Source organism: Lithobates pipiens, unplaced genomic scaffold (genome assembly GCF_037356315.1).
Source record: "Lithobates pipiens isolate NorthernLeopardFrog02 unplaced genomic scaffold, aLitPip1_a1.2 Scaffold_16, whole genome shotgun sequence".
Lineage (NCBI taxonomy): Eukaryota > Metazoa > Chordata > Amphibia > Anura > Ranidae > Lithobates > Lithobates pipiens.
This window is the reverse complement of record NW_027507748.1, coordinates 129,336,125-129,356,848: the sequence shown is the minus strand read 5'-3', so window position 1 is coordinate 129,356,848 and position 20,724 is coordinate 129,336,125. Positions and strand designations below refer to the sequence as shown.

The 20,724-nt window shown below is 42.9% G+C and overlaps 1 protein-coding gene across 2 annotated transcripts in view; it reads left to right on the top strand.

Moving 5' to 3' along the window:
• The window catches only part of PIMREG (PICALM interacting mitotic regulator), a 65,093-nt gene extending 44,976 nt beyond the window's left edge, over positions 1–20,117 (top strand). Inside the window, exons 3-5 of one of the 2 annotated variants that reach the window (XM_077480458.1) lie at positions 7,106–7,443; positions 9,324–9,419; positions 18,435–20,117. In XM_077480458.1, coding sequence (XP_077336584.1) covers positions 7,106–7,443; positions 9,324–9,419; positions 18,435–18,594 — 594 coding nt within the window. In that variant the 3' untranslated portion in view covers positions 18,595–20,117. Of the gene's footprint in view, positions 1–7,105; positions 7,444–9,323; positions 9,420–15,447; positions 15,495–18,434 lie in introns of those variants that run through there. The other variant, XM_077480459.1, reaches the window with a different exon arrangement.
• Positions 20,118–20,724: the final 607 nt, after the last annotated feature.

Sequence of the window (20,724 nt, the reverse complement as noted above, 5' to 3'; positions counted from 1 at the left end):
TGTCCCCCTTGGATCTACAGCGACTTTACTTCCAAGTGCTCTTGCAGTGCAAAGTGGATTTTTCTTTAGTAAGTAACCCCCTTTCTCTCTGTGTGGAGGTGGCCATCTTGGTAAAGAGAGAGGGCTTTGCATGTCAAATCTGCCCTACTGATAACTCGTGATCTGATGCTTAGTGGAAGCAGAATAATCAAGCAGCAGGAGAGGACGCACAGAACCACAGAAAACAAAGTGGCAAGATGTATGCCACACAAATTCCTCTTCAGCAAGAACTGTGAGCTACATAGTAGTGGCAAAATCTCTCACTCCAAATTTCATGAGACTAGCCGTCCGAGACAGCGGTGCCTTTTGATCTCATACAGCTGGAGATACACAACTATGAGGCTGAAGGCACAGGATGTGCACTGCTGTTTTTTTGGGGAGGAATTCAAGGCAGAAGGTACATTTTGGGGTACTGCTTGGACAACTTTAACGATTCTTGATTTTCCCTAAAAAGATAGCAAATCTTTACTTTTTGAAAGAAGGTCCATTTTCAGACTCCTTTCAAAATAGCTGCCTTTTCCATGCTCACATTTCATTTTAGCTCCAAAAGCTCTCTTATACTTGTTGTTTATGACAGATGTGGTTTGCTTCAGTTCCTTTCATGTGGAAGTTTTGTTAACACGCTAACGGTGGGCAGAGATGGATGGGCAGCAAAAGTCAACTTGGTGTGGCTGTTAGGGAAGAACTGTAATTCTTCACTTTCAACTTCTTTTAAAGATGCTGATATTTATTGTCGGATTCCTTTGTAGCTGGAGAAAGTGTTGAATGCAGCTCCCTAAACCTACTGAATATTTTGAAATCCACAGTTTAAGGCCCCTTTCTTCTTGTACCACATTGTTATTTTTAACCTTCAGGTATTTGATAGTATCGGTCATATTCTCATTGAGTTGTATATATTGAAGTCTTTTCAACAAAGGACTGTGTGAGGATATAATCCCTTAAGATGTTCAGACTATCAATACTTTAGCAGGCGCATAAAAGCGAAAAAGAGCAGTACAAATTGCTCTCAGGACCAAAGGCAGCCAAGCAAAACCCAGCAGTGGGATTATGGGATGTGTCTTGGAAACTTTATCTGTGTACAATGAAAACTAAAAAAAAATCGTCCCTAGTATGAAAAGAGTAGTTGAAATTTTGTAGCTCGTTTATGCTGCATAACAAAGCATTTCTATCATTGTTAAATAATGCTATAGGCTACTCCCAGAATGTCTCCAAACTTTTCAGAAGACAAGTGTTTTTATGAATCCTTTAGTGCTCTGCGAAGAACAAGGGACCCAATCGAATTCTTTGCACTGTTGTCAGAACAGTTGAGATGATTTTCTAATTGAATTGCTTCTGAAGGTGTTTATGCACTTTGCATATCCTCATTGCTGTTTTGCCTTGTTTTGTTCAATATGCTTTTTCTGTTTTGTCTCTCCAACACTTTTTTTTTTTTTTTTTTTGAATTCCCCAATCGTCTTTGTTACAGCATATGACATATATGCACTTTTCTCCCACGGGAACAGGAAACTCATCAAACAGTCCTTGTGCTGAACTGACCAGTTTTTGTGTTTTCTCCAGGCAGAGAGATGTATCGCCATGGAACCTGGGTGAGGGAAGGCTCTGTTTCTCTGGCTTTCCTTTTTTTTTTTTTTTTCCCACCCAATTCTTTACCTCCCTGGCTTCCGTTGGAGCACCTGGTGGAGTTCTCTGCCTGTTCCCCTCCACAACAACTCCTCAGTATGGGAAGGACGTGGCTTGGTTCACCTTCTTTCTGGGCCCGGTGAAGACCGTGTCTGAATGGCGCACAGACAGTGTTGTTTCCCAGTCTAGGTGCATTCACTGTAAGGGCACTTTGTGGTGGGGGCTTACACAGTAGCTGCATTGGGTATGTGGCCTGGCTGTGTTCCTGTTTGACCGGATGATGCAGGAATGTTAATCCCGGGTGGGGTGAAGTCATTTCCAGGTACTGGAGGCTTTGATTCTCTTGGCACAGGAGAAGGCCAGGCTGGTGCCTTAATGGCAGTTCCTTCCAGCAGTGGCAATCGCAGCAAAATCGCACTGAGTTTAGGGGACTTTGAAAATGGCATCCAAACACACATGGTGCGGTTTGCCATTACTGTAGTGCGATTTGGAATCGCAGAAAGAATTGCAGCGATTCTGCCTGAGGTCTAAAAACACCAGATGTGAAGAGGGCCTAATGGTTGTTGGTTACCTCCATGATTATATGCGCGTTTGTACCAGTAGATTGCCCTCAGAGATGAAGGGTGCATTTGGAGACCTATTCCAGGGGAATTTTTAAGCATGCCCTTATGTTTGTATTAGGCAAGCACCCTACTGCTTCATTTTTTCAGTGTCAGTAGTTGCATAGCAGCTAGGGGTATCAGTGTTGCCCTGATAAAACAATTTTGTTGGGTATAAGCTATTGGATGGAGCAGAACATGGGTCCTTAGATAATGTGTTTATTTTCTTACATCGGGGATACAGAGCCATAGTAGTTACTATGTGGGTTATATCCAACCGGCAGGGGATGGACACTGGCATGCCCCTAAGGCGTGTACTCCCCTATATAACCCCTCCAATTACTGGGAGTCCTCAGTTTTTTTTTTTTTCGCCAGTGTCTAAGGTGTTGGCCATGAGTAAAGATGTGCTGTGCTGAGTTCCAATGGTAGTAATCCATGCTGGGGCTAGCCATGCAGGCCGGATCCGTTCTGATGTCTTTTCATCGGCTAAATGAATGGTACCTGGGCCTCGTGTCCGAAGAAACAAGGTTTTGCTTGTGAACGCTGCTTTGAGAGCTGGGCCCTGGGATCCAGTACTTTTTGGTAGTGAGGCCATAAAGTTTTTACTGGTAGGGTGCTGTCGCAGGTCCAGGATTGTGGGTAACCCAAGGTTCCCCGGTTCCTGAAGGTTTCCTAAAAGGTCTCGGAGCCCACCATGAAGGGTGAAGATTGGGTGTTCCCATGAGATCAGATTTCACTGATCTGTGCACTTCCTCCAGTTCTGCTACTTCCGCGCTTTCTCCGCAGGATTAAGCAGGAACAAAAGGAGGTGATTCTGGCAGGTCCCAGAAGATCTCGATTTACCAAGATCATAAAGATGGCAGTAGCAGTCCTTGGGACTCTGCCATTATAGTCAGACCTTCTCGCACAAGGTTCGTTATTTCATCCTACCTTACGGAGGAAAAATTTTAACAGTTTTGACTGTTGAATCCCACTCTTTAAAAGATCATGGGTGATCTCCTTCAGTAGTGTCTACTTTGATTAATGCCAGGAAGCCGGCTTCCAGAATCACTTACTATAAAGTCTGGAAGGCATATGTTTCTTGGTGTAGATCCAGGTCCTGATTTCCTGCATATGGGATCTGAAATGAAGCTGGCCTTGACTTCAATCAAAAGTCAGATCCCGGCCTTGTAGTGTTTTCAATGGCCTCTTGCTTCTTGGGGGCGTAGCTTATTCAGGGGGTAACGTGGATTATTCCCCCTATCAAGGCACCTCTAAATCCCTGGGATTTAAATTTTGGTCTTGGTTTGCTGAATAAGCTGCTTGAACCTTTTAGGGCAAATTTCCTTGCTTCTTTTGACAAGAGAGATAATCTTTCTGGTTGCCATTTCTTCTGCTAGAAAAATATCAGAACTAGCTGCTGTGTCTTGTAAAGAGCCATATTTCATTATGCATAAGGATGAGGTGGTTTTATGTCTTCATCCTGAATTCCTACCAAAAGTGGTAATGGGTTTTCATTTAAATCAAGATATTATTCTTCCTTATTCCTCCCAGAGCCTTAAAGAGGCATTCCACCTGAAAAAAAAAATATTACAAATACTGCAGCTGCTGACTTTGAATAAATGGACCATTGCCTGTTCCAGGGCCAAGCGATGTCGACAGCAGATGACAAGCAATCTCTCGGCTGCCCCCCGCTGCCATCCTCTGTCAGAGGTGAAGCGGTGTGGCTTCACTGCCCGATTCCCTACTGTGCGCTGCTCGTCTTTACTGGTCCCTGTTGTGTCCTGGGAACTGTGTTTCCCAGAACACATCGGGGGGGGGGGGGGGGACGCGCATCTGCGGTTAGCTATTCCCGGAAGTGTATAATCCAGGTATCTGCATTCCCCCCCCCCCCCCCCCCCCCGAAAGGTGCCAATTCCAGAGGGGGAATCCCGATGAGCAGAACTTCCACTTGAGGTTGGAGGGCCGCTTTAATCTAGGGAAGAGAAGGCACTACATGTACTGTACGTTCTGTTGTGGCTAATCCTTTTCAGCTTGCATTCCAGTTATCACATGCAGCAGGGGTAGGCAGCCCCTGACACGTGAAGCCTCTTTTGCCGGCACTCAACTCCCTCCCCATCAGCAGAGCACCACAGGGAAGTGTCCGTGAGACACTAATGCCAATGTCAGAATTTCCCACGCCGCACCTGCACTGAGGGAAGACACTGTGCCCTCACACATTGTAAAAGATGGGAAACATTGATAGTCTAACTTTGCAGTAGGAAGAGATTGAGTGCAGTGGGGGGTTGTCCCTGTCCCTGTTTCCAGGAGGTGGAGGACTGTCTTGGTCACTGCTAAAGCCAATCGTAGTCCTGCTAGCCATCTGGAGGAAGATGACTCGCCTGTGTCATCTGTACCTCCTAGATGTGCAAGAGGTACAGTGGTGGGATAGATGAGCAGGGGTTCAATGTTGGGCCAGATGAGAAGGGGGTTACAATGGTGGGGCAGATGTGCAGAGGAGAATGGAGGCACATTGGTGGAACACATGAGCAGTGGGTTACAGTGGTGGGGCAGAAGAGCAGGGGGAACAGAGGTGGGACAGATGTGCAGGATGTACAGTCATGGGGCTGATGAGAAAGGGGGTTACAGTGGTGGGGCAGATGAGCAGGGGGTTACAGTGGTGGGGCAGATGAGCGGGGGGTACAGTGGTGGGGCAGATGAGTGGGGGGGGACAGTGATCTAAGGTGTTACGGTGCATGAATTGGGGCTCATCTGAGGTGTGGAGTTGCAGGAATTGGGACTGATCTGAGGCGTGAGAGTGAAGGATGTTAATTTCTCACTACTAAAGTAGTTTACAGCATTTACTTTATAAGAATCCTTTTCGTGATTGCGAATGTGAAGTTGAATTTTTATTTTTATTTTTTGTCATAAAATCGGCATGCTCAATTTAATTGAAAACCTTTTTCGGCACACTGCTCAAAAGGTTGCCTACCTCGACGTACAGGGTTCAATTGCCATATTACGTTGGCCGGACGGGCTTTAGAAACATCCCTTTCCTTATGCCACGTCCACATGAGCAGAATGTCCAATGGGAGCTTTTCATCGTATATTCCAATCATGTGTATGCCCCATCGGACTTTTTACATTGAAAATCCATACGGACCTAGAAATAGAACATGTTCTAAATATTTACGACGGAACAAATTCCTATCTGGAAAACTGCTCGTCTATATGCTGTTCCGAAAGACCAAAAATGCCTTCAGGCTTACCAAAACCATGTAGTGCAAGAGCCTGTTTGATTGCATACAAATTGAAATTCCTAAGGTTTGACCTCATATTTTATGGTTTAGGTAAAGCTGAAGGAAAAACTCAGCAGAAAAACTCATAATGTGTATGGGGCTTTAATATTTTTCCTGTAGTTGGATATTTTGCCTTGGTTTTCTCTCTGTTGCAAATTTTAATATAACGAGGTCCACCATATCTATGATATTTAGGTTCAGTGTTGGAGAGGTCACCAGGCTTTTTTTCATTTCCTTTCATAGTCTGGTAAGTTTGCCCTAATCATCTCATGCTGTCCTGGAAGACGATTGGGGAAAACACTATTTCCAATAGTCTTGTGGGACAGCAGGATTCCCTATTCATTGTTTTTTCTGTACGTTATATGTTCAGGTTTTGTTCTTTTTGGTTCTTATTTAACCGCTTAATGACCGCCTTAAGCCGATATACGTCGGCAGAATGGCATGGCTGGGCACAATCGCGCACCTGTACGCTCTCTTAAAGTGCCCAGCCGTGGGTCTCGCGCCGCCGCTGGCGGCGCACTCGCGACCCGGTCCTGAGTTCCATGACAGAGCTGAAGGAGGAGAGGTAAGTGTAAACAAACCTTGCCTCGAGCCTCCTAGTGAGGCTGTCACTGATCATCTGTTCCCTGTTATAGGGAAAGTCGATCAGTGATGTCAGATGCCAAGCCACGCCCCCCTACAGTTAAAAAACACACACACACTTAACCTCTACACTGCCCCCTAGTGGTTAGCCCCTTCACTGCCAGTGACATTTTTACAGTAATCAGTGCATTTTTAATCGCACTGATTGCTATATTAATGCCAATGGTCCCACAAATGTGTCAAAATTGTCCGACGTGTCTGCCATAATGTCGCAGTCAGAATAAAAATCGCTGATCGCCGCCATTACTAGTAAAAATATAATAAAAATGCCATAAACTATCCCCTATTTTGTAGACGCTATAACTTTTGCGCAAACCAATCAAACGCTTATTGCGGGGTTTTTTCCCCAAAAATATGTAGAAGAAAACTGAGGGGAAAAATGTTTTTTTATATATTTTTGGGGGATATTTATTATTACTATTATTATTATTATTATTATTATTATTACTATAAAAAGTAAAAAATATTGCATTTTTTTCAAAATTGTCGCTATATTTTTTTTTTATAGCGCAAAACATAAAAACCGCAGAGGTGATCAAATAACACCAAAAGAAAGCTCTATTTGTGTGGGGAAAAAAAGTATGCCAGTTTTGTTTGGGAGCCACGTTGCTCGATCGCGCAATTGTCAGTTAAATCGACGCAGTGCGGAATCGCGAAAATGGGCTTGGTCCTTTAGCTGGAAAATGGTCTGGGGCTTAAGTGGTTAAAACTGACCAGCAAAGGACTGCCTTTTAATGTCTCATATGCTGTCCTGGAAGATTATTGGAAATGGTTACTAAAATTGACCTGTGGTACCAGAATCTTTAGTTTTCCATTGTATAAACATATCTTATCTTTGTCTTTTTGGTATTCTAAGGAGGCTTTACCTGTCATATCTATACTATATGTATTAAATGGCTGGTGTGAGCTTACAAATCATATATAAATGATATGTTTTTCATTTTGCAGAAGATAAAGAAATCGGGACAGAAATCAAGTAAATATTTACTTGCTTCTCCCAAGCAACTAAAAGTTTCAAAGAAAGAAATCCGTACTCCTGGAAGTAATAAAAAATCTCTAACGCCCAGAACTCCCAGATGTCGCAGGCTGATAGAGGAAGCCAGCCCAAACATGAGGGTAACGCCCAGGTCCACCAGGAGGATTTCCCCCTGTAGGAGAAGATCAAGCGGCTCCCAGTGGAGAAACTTCACTAATTTGATTGGAAATGAAGGTCTTCTCCTGAGGAGGTCTGTACGAGCTGCTTCCCTGAAGAGCCCATATTCTTCCCCTGCAACTCTTAACAGAAGGTTTGTGGAAAATTAAATGTTAACCGATTTATGTAATGTTTTTTACACCTGTAGATGAAATACCACTTATAAATTTCCCCACTTTTTCTGGACCTTTGACAATAAGATATCAAAGCTCACACCTAGTGTTTTGAGTTACCGACCAACCTGGAAAGGGGTGCAAAGAGTTGGAATTTATTTACCTCATTCTGCAGGTTGTTCAACTTATTTATTTTTATTTTTGATGGAGTAAAAACTTGAGGGTGAGGAAGCAATTAACCATGTGTAAGTTTTGTCATATGATGGAGCTTAGAGTTAATTTCACCTCCTCATGTGACATTTTTCGAGCCTGATGGTTGGCCACTTTGGTTCAAGCACTGGGAGGGAGACACATGCTCCTCTATACCTAGAAAGACCAGGTCTGCAGCGAGGTGCAAAGGAGTGGTGGGGAGTGTAGTAATAGAGATTATTGGTAAGTGGGAGGGGGCTCTTCTTGCAAGAAGGCATGTCAGCTCTTTTTAGAGAGAAGCGCCAGTCTCACCAGCAAATTTAAGTCAGCAGCTACAAATACTGAAGCTGCTGACTTTTAATATAAGGATACTTATCTTTCCAGGGATGCGGCATTTTCCTCACCCGAGGCGATACTTTAATCGGGTTCAGGTTCTGGTGTAGGCATCTTGAGTAAGGAAAATGGACAGTGGAGCCATGCGGCTTCACAGCCGCTCCCCCACTGGGCATTCTTGCACTGCCCAGCACTTTGTGAATGGTCCTGCAGTCTTATGGGACCTGTGATGTCCTAGAAGGATGCGGGGGAAGGTGAACTTTCGCTCAGATCACTGCGGTAATCTGACCAGGAGCAGGTACCTGTCTAAGCCAGGTACCCGCTCCGACCACCCTCCCCATAAAGTGCCAATAATTTAAAGAGAAAGGAGGGACGGAGGATGCAAAGAAGTGGAACTTCCCCTGTTGGGCAAACTTATACTTTAAAGCAGAGTTAAATTCATCAATGTAAAGCAGAACTAAAGGTAATAATACTTACCTTAGTTCCAAGAAGTCCCTTGTTGGCATCTCCCACCCGGCTTCCCTTGGGTGCCGGTCTTGGGCCATCTTGGTTGGCTGGTGCGGGGTGACGTCACTTCCTTTGCATGTGCAGAAGGGAAGTCTTCCCGGCACACAGGTGATGTGCAGAAATGTAAGCTGAGCTGCAATGTACAGCTCAGCATAGATTCTAAAAGGGATTGCAAACAGGCAAATAAGTGTATATTATTGTGGAAGAGGCATTGCATGTGCCTGTTGCAATTTTTTATTTTCTAACATTAGTTACACTTTAACTGGTTTTCTAAATGGTTACATTCAAGACACCCATTCAATGATTTACCAGCCACTAATGGTACCTACTTTTGGATTGTTTATACAACTGAGGCATTTAGAAATTTATGTATTTTGAAGGATTGTGAAAACTTTGTGTAAGAAAAAATAAACATGTTCTACAAATGTACTATATACCATTTTTTTTTTAATTTTTATTAAAAGATCTGTCCCCAGAAGCAGAATGCAATATCTTTTAATGTATTTCTTTTATTTGTCATGCTGTGTGCATTGCTTAGGTTTATGCAAATGACTTGATTGCTTGAAACAAAGTCTGCTCTAAGTTTACTAGCTGCAAGATAGACCGTGGGTAGCTATGATTTCGCTGGCATCAAAGCATGCTTCATGGTGATCACTGGAGTAAAAAATGCTGTAAATGTATGATACAAATAGTATTCGATCAACGTCGCATATGGTTAGACCCCATGAAAGTTTTAGCCATTAATTCTTACTGCTAGTTTTAGTGAAATCTCTTGTTTAAACAACTTTTTTTTTTTCCTGTAAACTGAGTTTTTTTTAAATGTTCTTTGCAGACAATTTGACAAAGACCTGGAAACTGTCTCGGCAGGAATCCGGCAGCTAAAACGTCTCTCCAGGGTGTTTGATGATGCCATCTTGAAGGAAGAAAGGTAAAGTGGATTCATTTCTCTTATTTGTTCCCCCTGGGTCTGCCACTGCCTGAAGCACAGATATGATATCAGGATGGTATTATCTAGGACTGTGTGAGGCATCCACTTAAGCCGACACCTGCTTTAACCTCCTGAATCTCCAGAGAGAATAGTTTGTCTGGCTTCTGCTAGTCCACTTTAGAGGGCAACTTATGCTAAAAATGAGGTGGTAGAATTTTTTTTTTTTTTTTTTTTTTAAGATACACGGAGTGTGGAGAGACTTTTGGAGTATAACAATTTTTTTTCTTATTTCAGATAAAGCAGGAGGGGGTTGAAACCTAAAATGTGCGTGTTTGTGGGTGTTTTTTTTTTTTTTTTTTTTTTTTTTACCTGTGTCTCATTAGGAAACTTTTATTTTATTTTATTTTATTTCCTTTTGCTTCCTGTCCTTTGACAGGAACTGAGGATAACTTTTCAATGTGAAGGAAATTCTCTCTTAGACAGTTGTCACAGGAAACAATGTCCCCATTGAAAGATATTTTTTTTTCTCTCTTCCTGTTCTGGTGAGCAGCTCAAAATTTGGTTTTGCCCTCCAGTTCATTAAATTGGTGATCAGGTCAGCAATAATTTATGACTTTCTTTTAAAATGAGGATACAGACTGCAATAAAAACCTGCCATGGGTTATGACTCCTCACCATTTTTTGTCAAATTTTAAAAATAAAATATTTTTTGTCTTTTTAGTTATACTTTAACATTCAATATTAAATGCATTTCTTTCAACTGTGAGAACAGGAAGTCTTAAACATTCCAATTTTACTGACGCCTACAGGATACTTGCAAACAAACTTGGTCAGAATAACCCCTCCCACTTCGAGCATGCCTCAGTTTTTGCTAGTGTCCTAGGAGGGTGGAAGTCTTATTAACAGCTCTGCTGTGTTAAAAGTAGTTTTATTGCTAGCACCCTTTGCATTAATGTTTTTCTTTTGAAGACACAGCCCAGCATTATTCTTATATAGTGCCACCTTCAGGAGCTGGGGAAAAAAAATCAGAGCACCGCCTATGGGCAGTCCTAATGAACGCTAAACCCCCACCACCTGTTATAGGCATCTCAGTTTTTAGTAAGGACCTAAGCTCCCTGCTTGGGATTTTAGTACCTCTTCTAGACCTATGTAACTGAGCTGGGCAACAGGCTGGATAATATAGATACAGTAGTCACCCAAGTTCGACCTGCAAGTGCATGCAGACCATTAGCTATGCGCTGTGTCGGCTGGAACAGTCTGGTGTGGACACTGGGCAGCCTGTGACTGTTCCTCGTGGGTGGGGGGGGGGGATATATATGGCTGCTTTGCTTTGGGCTAGGTGGTCAGTGTGTAATCCCCAGGCAGGCAGCTCCCAGGCTTCAACTGTGAGGTGTCCTGTCCCAGGGAAGATACCTCTGTCCCCAGGATATGGTAAGCTAGACGCCCCCTTTACCTTCTGGGGTGGTTTGGATGATTTTTGGGTACCTTACTCCGTTAGCATCCCTGTGTTCAGTGTGATGTATTGCCTTGTATCAGGGCTCAGTTCAAGGGACACTATGCTGTTACCTTTGCTTGTGTCCTCAGATTTTGGCCAACTGATGTCCTTTGGGTTCTATGTCGGTCTGCTGAAAGTGGGCCCTCCTCTCCCTTTTCCGAGTTGTCTCCTGAGGCGGTGGGGGTATACGGTGTCTCCTGCACCTTCAGTGTGGATCTCGTCTCCTAATGGTTGGGGGTGTCCTGAGGCTCCTCTTAATGGCCAAACTATTTCACACTCTGGGTGCGCATACGATGTGGGTGGTTTACTATTTTAGACTACAGCTTGCGGCCTACTGGGGCGGATGGCTGAGCCTGCCATTTTTTATTTAAGGCATTTGCCCTTTTGTTGCGTTGCTTTGCCTGCACTCTTCCATTGTGCTGGTATCAGATGTGAGTCTGGAACCCTGCCTCTGTATGAGCAGAGCTGTTGTGTGCGAACACTGCCCTATGACGCCACACCCAGCGCCCGCCTCTTCATGACCAGTATTTATATTTGGGGGGGTGAGAGACGGATGGCATTTTGTCTACGGGCATTTGCCCTTCCTGTGACATCCTTTCACGCCCTTTTCTGATCGGGGGGCAGAGGTGTGATTGTTCAGTGCTCTTCCCTTGTTTGGGCAGATGTACGATGGGAGGACACTATTTGATCGCATCATGCTTGGTGTTCACCCAGTCCTACAGCATGGTTTAACTTTACGGGCAGTGATGGGTATCTCTGGCTGGGTAGGTTCTGGCACTGCTGCCATCTCCTGGGTATGGTGAGTCAGTGGCCTTGAATCATCATGTTTATGGCTGTTTCTTTGTGTCCTCGGCCAGGTTTCTTGGGCATCTGAGGGCGAAGGGGGCTGGGAGTTATAGGGATTTGTTTTCCCCTTTGTACCTTTTGCGGAGCCTGACTGTTTAGCTCAATTGTATGTAGCCCATCCTTATTGCTATTGGAGCTATTTGCTGTTATTGCATACATACTAGGCCATGTTTTTAGCCTCCAGACAGCTTCTACCTTGGTAGTTATGGGTATGTTTTCTGGCTCCCTGTTGCAGCGGCATCTGCCATGCCTCTTGTTTTCCGGCAGCCTTGTTCTATTGTGTGCAGTAAGTATGTGTTGTTGTTTTTTGTTTTGTTTTTTTCTATGGAGTCGCTTTGACCCGTGCATTTGTGCAGTGTTCTGCTGTGCACTGCTCTGATTTTAGTTTTTTATATAGGGTTCTCATGGCTGAGATCTCTACACCCTGTGCTGTTTATTCCCATTCATGCTTGCTGCTACCTAGTATACTCATTTGAGAGTCTGTAGGTCTCTGGTTGAGCGGAACCATACTCTCCTCTTTAATCTGCAGTTGCCATGGTGCTGGACATGTGTTTGGTTATGACACTGGCCATTTGGTGCCTTTTGTAGTTCGGTTGTCATCATCTTTCATGGCATGTCTTGAATATAACGGTTTTGTGACAGTTGCTGTGCCATGTTCTCTGGCTCAATGTTGGTTAGCAGTCCAAACTTCAAGAATGCCCTGTCAGTTACCATTTCGAGGGGACAGGTTGTTTTTTCAGTGCTACCCTGAAAGACACATCTCTGGTATCTCTCAGGTGGTGGAAGCACCTTTTCTCTGGGCATAGAAGAATCTTAGTTGTCTATCAATGTGTTGGAACTATGGGTGATCAGGTTTTATCTGTCTCATTGGACAGAGCATCATTTAGGGCGACCCAGTCCGGATCCGGTCAGACAATGCCACGACAAGCAAGTCGCAGCACAGTTTGGCAGCAGCACTTGAGGTCTCTCGCCTCCATCGGTGGGCGGATATTCTCATCTCTGCTCCTCTGTTACATTCTGGGTGTGGGAAACTGTCCAACAAATATTCTCAACAGTCATGTTTTGGACCAGCGAGAGTGGTGTCTTTAACCTGGCGATATTCCATTGGAATTTTCCCTCAATGGGGCATGGCACCCAAGAGATCATTTTCCTGGTGTCTCATCTCAACAGAAAGATATCCTAATAAGTGGTGAGGACGAAGGATCCTTGGGCAGATGCGACGGGTGAGATGGGACCATTTCTGACTCATTGCTGCATTCCAACCTTTTAAGCTTCTTCCATGACTACTGTGAAGCATAATGGCCACAGGAATTCTGGTCATTCTCATGGCTCCAGATTGGCCTTGTCCTGTACGCAGCTGTGATGTGCTTGGTCACAGAAGCTCCCTGGCGTCTTCCTCTTTGAGAGGGTCACCTGTCCCTAGGGCCGACTTTCTTCCCTGCTTTCCCACTCCAGCTTGTTGGGTTGGGTCCTCTTGGGCACGGGGTTGTTGGCAGCAATTAATCCTACTTTATTGAAGTTGTGATTTCCCCCTAACATTCTACCTGGAAGGCTTCCTTTGCATGGTTGTAGTCTCCAGCACACACACACACACCTTTTTTGGTGACTTGAATTTTAGCCTAATCCAACGGGGCATTGATCAGTATCTTCCTTGAGCATGCATTCCTTGCCTCATGCCAGCTTGAGTTTTCTGTTGGGTTTTTCGCTCAGTCTTCTCACCCCTCAATGGTCACTGCATTGGGGCGTTCCTATGGGCAAAAATAATTCCAGGCTGTCCCCTTCAATGAGCATAACGGAGAACTGTTTTTTTTTTTCTTCCATCTATAAAATCCCCTTCTTTCTTTGAATTAATTGAAGGACACTGCTCCCTCCCCGCTCATGTTTTTGTCTCAGGACTGCTTTGTAATGGAGATGCCTATAGAAGGTGGGGGGGGGGGGGATTTGGCCTCCAGTAAGGACTGCCCATAGGCAGTGCTCTGTGAATAATGTTTTTGCTGTGTACTTCAATGAACTCCGAGTGAGGGATTTTATGAGAGATTAAAAAAAATCTGTTTTGCATTCAATCACGACTCGTCTCCATAGCTAATAGAGCTTTGTCTCTTGACCACTTCAGCCCCAGAAGATTTGGCTGCTCAATGACCAGGCCATTTTTTGTGATATGGCAATGCGTCATTTTAACGGACATTTGCATGGTCCTGCGACACTGTGCCCAAACAAAATTGACACATGATCTGTCTCTACTCCCCTGAAAGAACTGGGATCTGTGTGTTTACACACACAGATCCCAGTTCTCGCTCTGTCATGAGTGATCACGACCGCCAGGCACATGCTGCGGGTGCACACCCCTAGTGGTTAAAAGGTAAAGTGACTTAAGGTTACGTCGTTTCGCCCAGCCGTGCCATTCTGCCGCAGTAAAACTACGGTGACTGGCCGGCAAGCAGTTAAATATATTTTACAATGAAAATGGAAGACCATCAACATATATCTTCTTAAAAGGATGTTCTTTATTTAAGGCCTCATGCAAGGCCACCTATAACTGGGCATTGCAGCAAGCATTATTGGAAGGCAACATATGTTAGAAAAAAGGCTAAGGATAAATCCAAGGAACACTCCAAGCTCACTTACTGACCAGCCTGCGAACAACCAAATTAACCTAACCGTATGCGTTTAAAAGCAGGGGTTTAGTCTGCACACATTTGCAAATACACGCGTAAGCTACAGAGCCCCAACTACAGATACCAAGGTGCCTTGGCAGGGCTCTGTAGCTTATGCATGTATTTGCAAATGTGGGCAGACTTAACACCTGTTTTTAACTTGCATGTGAGCTAGACTACAGAACAGGTGTGATAGAGCACTTTTAAACTCGGCTCCTATCAGCGTGCGACTGCCTATCAACCACTTCTGCTTCCAATGGCAAGACATGGCAGGGGTCCTGCAGCTGCCTGCATGTCACAGCAAGGGAATATGCCGGCTCCACAGCGATCTATAATCCGACATCAGATGTACCTCTGAAAAATGCTGGTGGGAGCAATGAATATAAGACATTTTCTTTGAAAAAAAGGAAAGCTGGAACCAAAGGAAATTTTATGTAAAAGTTACAAAAAAGTATACATTTAGAGACCTGGATTTACATATTTCTTAATGTATCCAAGAGCAAATCCCAATTTTTTTTTTTTTTTTTTAAGTTTGGAATAGAGTGCAAGGGGGTTAAAACCTCTGTCAGATTTTTATCTTGGTTTGTCTGTCTCACTGATAAAAAGGTTTAATTCTTTCCTTGTCCTTATTTGCCACCATGACTAAGTGATGAAAATTTTAAATTTTGTGTTGTCAATTAAACAGGAGTGGAGGGGAAACCTTCCAATGGGGACACTTGTTTCAGTGATAACTGTCTGTATTTTTCTGCTTTTTGGAGAGCTTTCCTCTCACTTCATAATGTGTATGTGGAATAGAAAATAAAGAAATGGGTACAGATGTAAAAAAATAAAATAAAAAATGCATGACCTTTAACAAATCCCTACCCAATTCAAAATGAAAAAAGTGACTACTTGCATAATTGCTTTAGATGTTTTTTAATGCACAAGTTGCTATAAATCACATTAAACAAAGCAGAATTTTTAATACATGATAACAAAAATAATTAAAAATAAATTCTGCTGACCTTTTTATCATTCTTCCATCTATTATCAGTGATATGACAGTTTCTCTCATTGATAACTGAAGATACTGATCACCAGGTAACGTTCCCAAACTCTTTCAGTGTATTCTATGAAACTTTTTGCATGGGCTTTGTTGATATACTAACACAGGTATGTTTCCGTTCTGCTTTCCACACACACACACACACACACACACACACACACACACACACACACACACACACACACACACACACATACACACACATACACACACATACACACACATACACACACATACACACACATACACACACATACACACACATACACACACATACACACACATACACACACATACACACACATACACACACATACACACACTGGTACTTAACAGTACTATGTCTTCTATCTTTCATTTTTTAAAATTTTTGGCAGTGGGATTCAATGTATTTTACTAAACTAAATATTGAGCGCCCAATTCTTTTTGTACCAGTTTGCGTTTTAAGAGGGTTGGGCCTGTTGAGATGGAGGCAATACATATAGGCTTGAGCTTAGGGTGACGGAACCACTAGGATAGTACAAATTGGCCTGCCCAATATTCTTGATTTATAGTCCAATCAGTAATCGTTGGCAGTAAACTGAGTACTGCTATGACTTGTCAAAGGTGCATTTTGAAGCGTTTCATACTGCCATCGACAATGCAAACTTTATTACTGTAGTAAGTGGTTGCACAGAAGCCCTGATGTTGTGACTAATTATGTCATGGCACAGCTTTATATAATTGATGACTAAAAGTAGATGGAGAAGAAATGCAGCACTGGGTGGAGGCACACAATGACATATCAGTCTGCTCACCAGGGGCTAGTGACACCATTGATACCTGAAGAAGCCTAACCCTCGGAGAGGTCAGAGCTCATGTGACGGCTGTACTGGTTCTAAAGGACTGCATGTAAAAGATTATGCTTCCTATCTTCAGTCTTTGTTCGTGGAATAACTGTGTTCTGAGTTAACATCCTTTCCTTGCTCCTTACAGCGAGTCTTCCTTAATGCTTTGTCTGCTCTACTGACCTTTTTCAATGTTGTTTAAAAAAAAAAAAAAAACATTATTTTGAATTTTAAGCAAATTTCATGATTGTTTTAATATAATTAGGCCATGTATAGAGAACACACATTTTTAATTATATAGAGGGCATATAGAACCTGAATAAAAAGCTGAAAGAATATTTTAGTTGACGGGCTAAAGTATATCATGAGCATAGTGATTTTCGGGCAGCTTTTTTAATTATTGGCTCTTGCTGGTCTTTAGCAGGTTTTGTGGACATGGCCCCTGTCTGCATTTACATTATCAATTTATGATGTTACGTCACACCAGACACTTCAGCCCAAAATCTGGTGCAGCTCGGCAGATACCAAGCCGTTTGCAGGGTTTTTTTTGTTTGTTTGTTGTTTTTTGTCAGAAGCTATCTTGACTATTGACTATCTGGCACAGCTGCACCAGATTTTGCACTCTCCATGGTTGGTAAATCAACCCCATAGTGTAGCTACACACGGATCTTTTCCAGGCAAAAGCATATTCTGTCATCATCGATTTGCTGTATGGTTAAAGAGGAAGTAAACTCTCCCACTTCTTTTCATTTAGTCCATTATAATAAGTAATTATCAAACTATAGCCACTGTCATCAAGCCCAAATCACATATTACTTACTGTTTAAAGAAACTTTAAAAAAACTTGTTTCCAGGGGTTAGGCAGCTCCATCTTAAGTATTGCTTTCTGAGTCCACAATGGAGTGTATTTCCACCCTTACATTGAGCACTTCCTGTACTGTTAACCAAGCCTCCTTCTCAATCCAACATTTCTATGGCAACCCTGCTTTCCTGTTCATAGCTGACTTGTTTTATTTCATAGTGCTTGTACCGATTAGCTAGTGTTTGCCTTTGTCAGTCTTATCAGCTTCAGCTGATAAAACTGAATAATGCTGTCCGATACCCTGATTTACACTGTATTTGATGTCACATGGGGTGTAGGAGGAAGCTCTGAATGATTCTGCAGTCTCCTGGGATTTCAGTGTTTTGTGCTGTAGGAAGTCCTGATAATAAAGTACACAGTGTGCCGTAAATCAGGGGAGATCTGGGCATGCTCAGGGACATCATTCTAAAGAACAAAAAGGATTACAACAATACTAAGGAAGTAAGTAGATATCTACAAGCAGTGTTCATTAGGGTTTTTTATGCTGATTTACATGGGACAAATTTGTGGGGGAGGGTTTCCAACCACTTTAACTCCCAGTAGGAGACGAAGGGGGTGGAGTGTCCCTTTCACTGATTACAGAATAACCTTTTTTTCATGCACAGAATTGGCAATGTACGGCTTCACTACTTATGGATGTAAAGTGTTAGCAATTGACATGATCCAGAGTTTGCCAGGTAAACTTGCAGTATAACATTTTTCACAGTTTATCTTGGGATAACATGTTAATGGGGCAGAGCTCAGAAGCTTCCTTGCGCTATCTGCTCTGTAGAAGACTTTGAAAGCTCGGCATGCTCAATGCAAACCTCTGAGTGCAACTGGAGAACAAAGTGTCAAGGACATTCAGTCAAGACAGTAAAGCTGAAAGCCATGTGTGTGTTTTTTTGTTTTTGGGGAGGGGTTGGGTTTTTTTTTTTTTTTTTTTCTCTGCATCCTAAAATAAAACATACTTTATATGGTGCCTGTTTTAAATAGAAGCGTAATCTCCCAAGTGAGGAAGTTTCCTTGGAAATCCAGCATGTTTGGTCCCCTTCCAACATGGTGTATCTCTTTTTTTTTTGCTTTGCAAACACAGTTCTTATTGGTCTAATCCCTTTCATAATTAAGTTTTTCGCTTGGGAAAACCTATGTATCCTTCCCAAATATGCAGCAGAGTAGGTGCTTTTAAAATGAATGTAATTTAGAGGAACCCCCTGTAAAGCATCTAAAACTGGACTTTTTTTATTTTATTGCAGGTCATTGAAATCCTATTTAAATAAAAAAAATATGTTTTTTTTGTCCTCTAGAAAAGAAGCAATTTTGAATTATCACAGCTTAATGGCTAAAAATCTGCATTGTGCCCGCCGTTCCCGGCTGTCTTGGAGAAGTACCCGGCAACTTCAGCATACAATTGAAGGCTGGACTGGAATGGCTTTGACCAGCATTGGCAACATTGGTGCACGCTGACATTATGTTAGGAAGAGTGTGTAACCAGCTTTGTGGGTCTTTATATAAATGTGTGTATACATATTGTATGACTGTTACTAACACTCTGTGAACCTTTTGTATTATGCAGTCACAAGAGTTATGCTTTGACTCAGGTTATGACATGACAGCAGAGCACCTTTTTAGTGTTTGCTACCTACTTGTACTCCTATATTTTAAGCTTAGAAGTTACAGATTTTTTTATATATATAAGGAAGCTGTATAAGCAACTCTTTAGCAAAATTAAGGAAGTCTGCTTTTAGCATTGCATTTGCAGCGATTGACAAAGCGTGTGGATGGTTTCATTATGTGTATAAAAACAATATTTGTCATTGTCCTTATGTTCAGATTTAAACCTAGCTCCAGCCAAAACTTTGCTTAGGTTTTAGATTGGGGAAGGGATAGAACCTCTGTCAGGTTTTATTTGTGGTTTGTGTGAGATTTTTTTCTTCATTACCTGTCTGATTGGGGTCACAGACCACCATAGAACTTGACAGAAGTATTTACTCTTCGCAAAACTGAAAGAAAAAATAAGGTTTTGGCTGTATTTCAGCTTTTAATTAAGCATTTTTGGGGAGCCTATTATAGGCACGTGTGACTGATGGCACGATTTTCTACTTTCCTCACTACCAGCACTGAAGCCAGAATAATCCCCAAAAAAGTGAGACACCCGAAGGTTTCATATTTGAGTGCTGTTATTACATGAAAGTTCAAACACACATAATACTAAATGGGGCTTTTTAAGGTACTGCATCAATTATTGCATAATGTTGACGAATCCTATTTCATAACATTTAATCATTATTATAAAATCCCGATAATTTTATGAACAACATTCACTTCAGAAAAAGACTACCTATGGATCTATAATATATAACAGCAGATACAATACATACTTTCTTCCCCAAAAAAAAATTAAGTCCACAGCTATAAGCATTGTAGCTGCTGACTTTTAATATAAGGATGTCTTCACCCGAACCGATTCCTCAATCGGCTTTAGGTGCAGGCTCCAGCATCTCTAGTGCGCATGTACAAGCCACGCTGCGCTTTTGTGAATGATCCCACAGACTTCTGGGACCTGTGATGTGCCCCAGAAGACTGGAGGGGTGTGGGCAAACTTTCCGACTTGGATTGCTGCGATGATCTGGGCCAGGAGTGGGTACCTGTCAAAACCAGCTAAGCTACCTCTCCCCCCCCCCAAAAAGTGCCAAATGTTGCAGTGGATAGGGGGTAGGGTGTAAACAAGTGGAATTAGCAGCAGTGTTGTCATCCTGCCAAGCAAGCTCATTGAAATGTATGTTGGGCTGTCTTTCTGATAAGCAGCCCTATGACAGGAAGTGCTCTTATCGGTTTAATAGAATTGTATTGAGTAAGGCACGATGCCAGATATACTGAAAGTAGTTTAAAAGCGGCAGATTAAAATTTGAAAGCAGTTCTGCCTGAGTGCTTTTAACTTTTGCTGCTTTTTAAAAATATAATGAATAAAGTTGTATGCTGGAAATGCCCCTGAAGTATCTTATTTTGGATTCTATAAAATACCTGGCTTTGGCTGGTGTTTTAGTTTAAAAGGGGCAGTGACACCACCCCCTCTGTCATGTGATTACAAGCACTGCATGGAGGAAAGTGGTCACATGTTCTCCTATGCACTAAAGCACTGGGTGTTTTGCAGTGGAAGTCACGATCGAAAGAATGGGGGGGGGGGGGTGCTGGTGAATACAAAGTGATTGGGGGCGTGCTTTACACAGACCCTCCTGAATGGGCAAGGTGATGGGATCTCTTTAAGGGCCGGTTCACACTGGGGGCGATGCGAGGCGACAGGACTTGCCTCGCCGCGATCTGACAAGTCGCCCCCGTTCTGTACAATGGAACCGTTCTGAGAGGAGCGACTCGAGTCGCTCCGACTCAGAAAAAAGGTTCCTGTACTACTTTTGGGCGACCTCGGGGCGACTTGCATTGACTTCTATACAGAAGTCATTTGCAAGTCGCTGCTGAGGTCGCGGCGAGGCAAGTCGGTGTCGCCTCGCATCGCCCCCTGTGTGAACCGGCCCTAAGTAAACCGCAATATGCTTTTTGTTACTTCTTATTTAATTAAACTCAAACTTTGCAACAAAT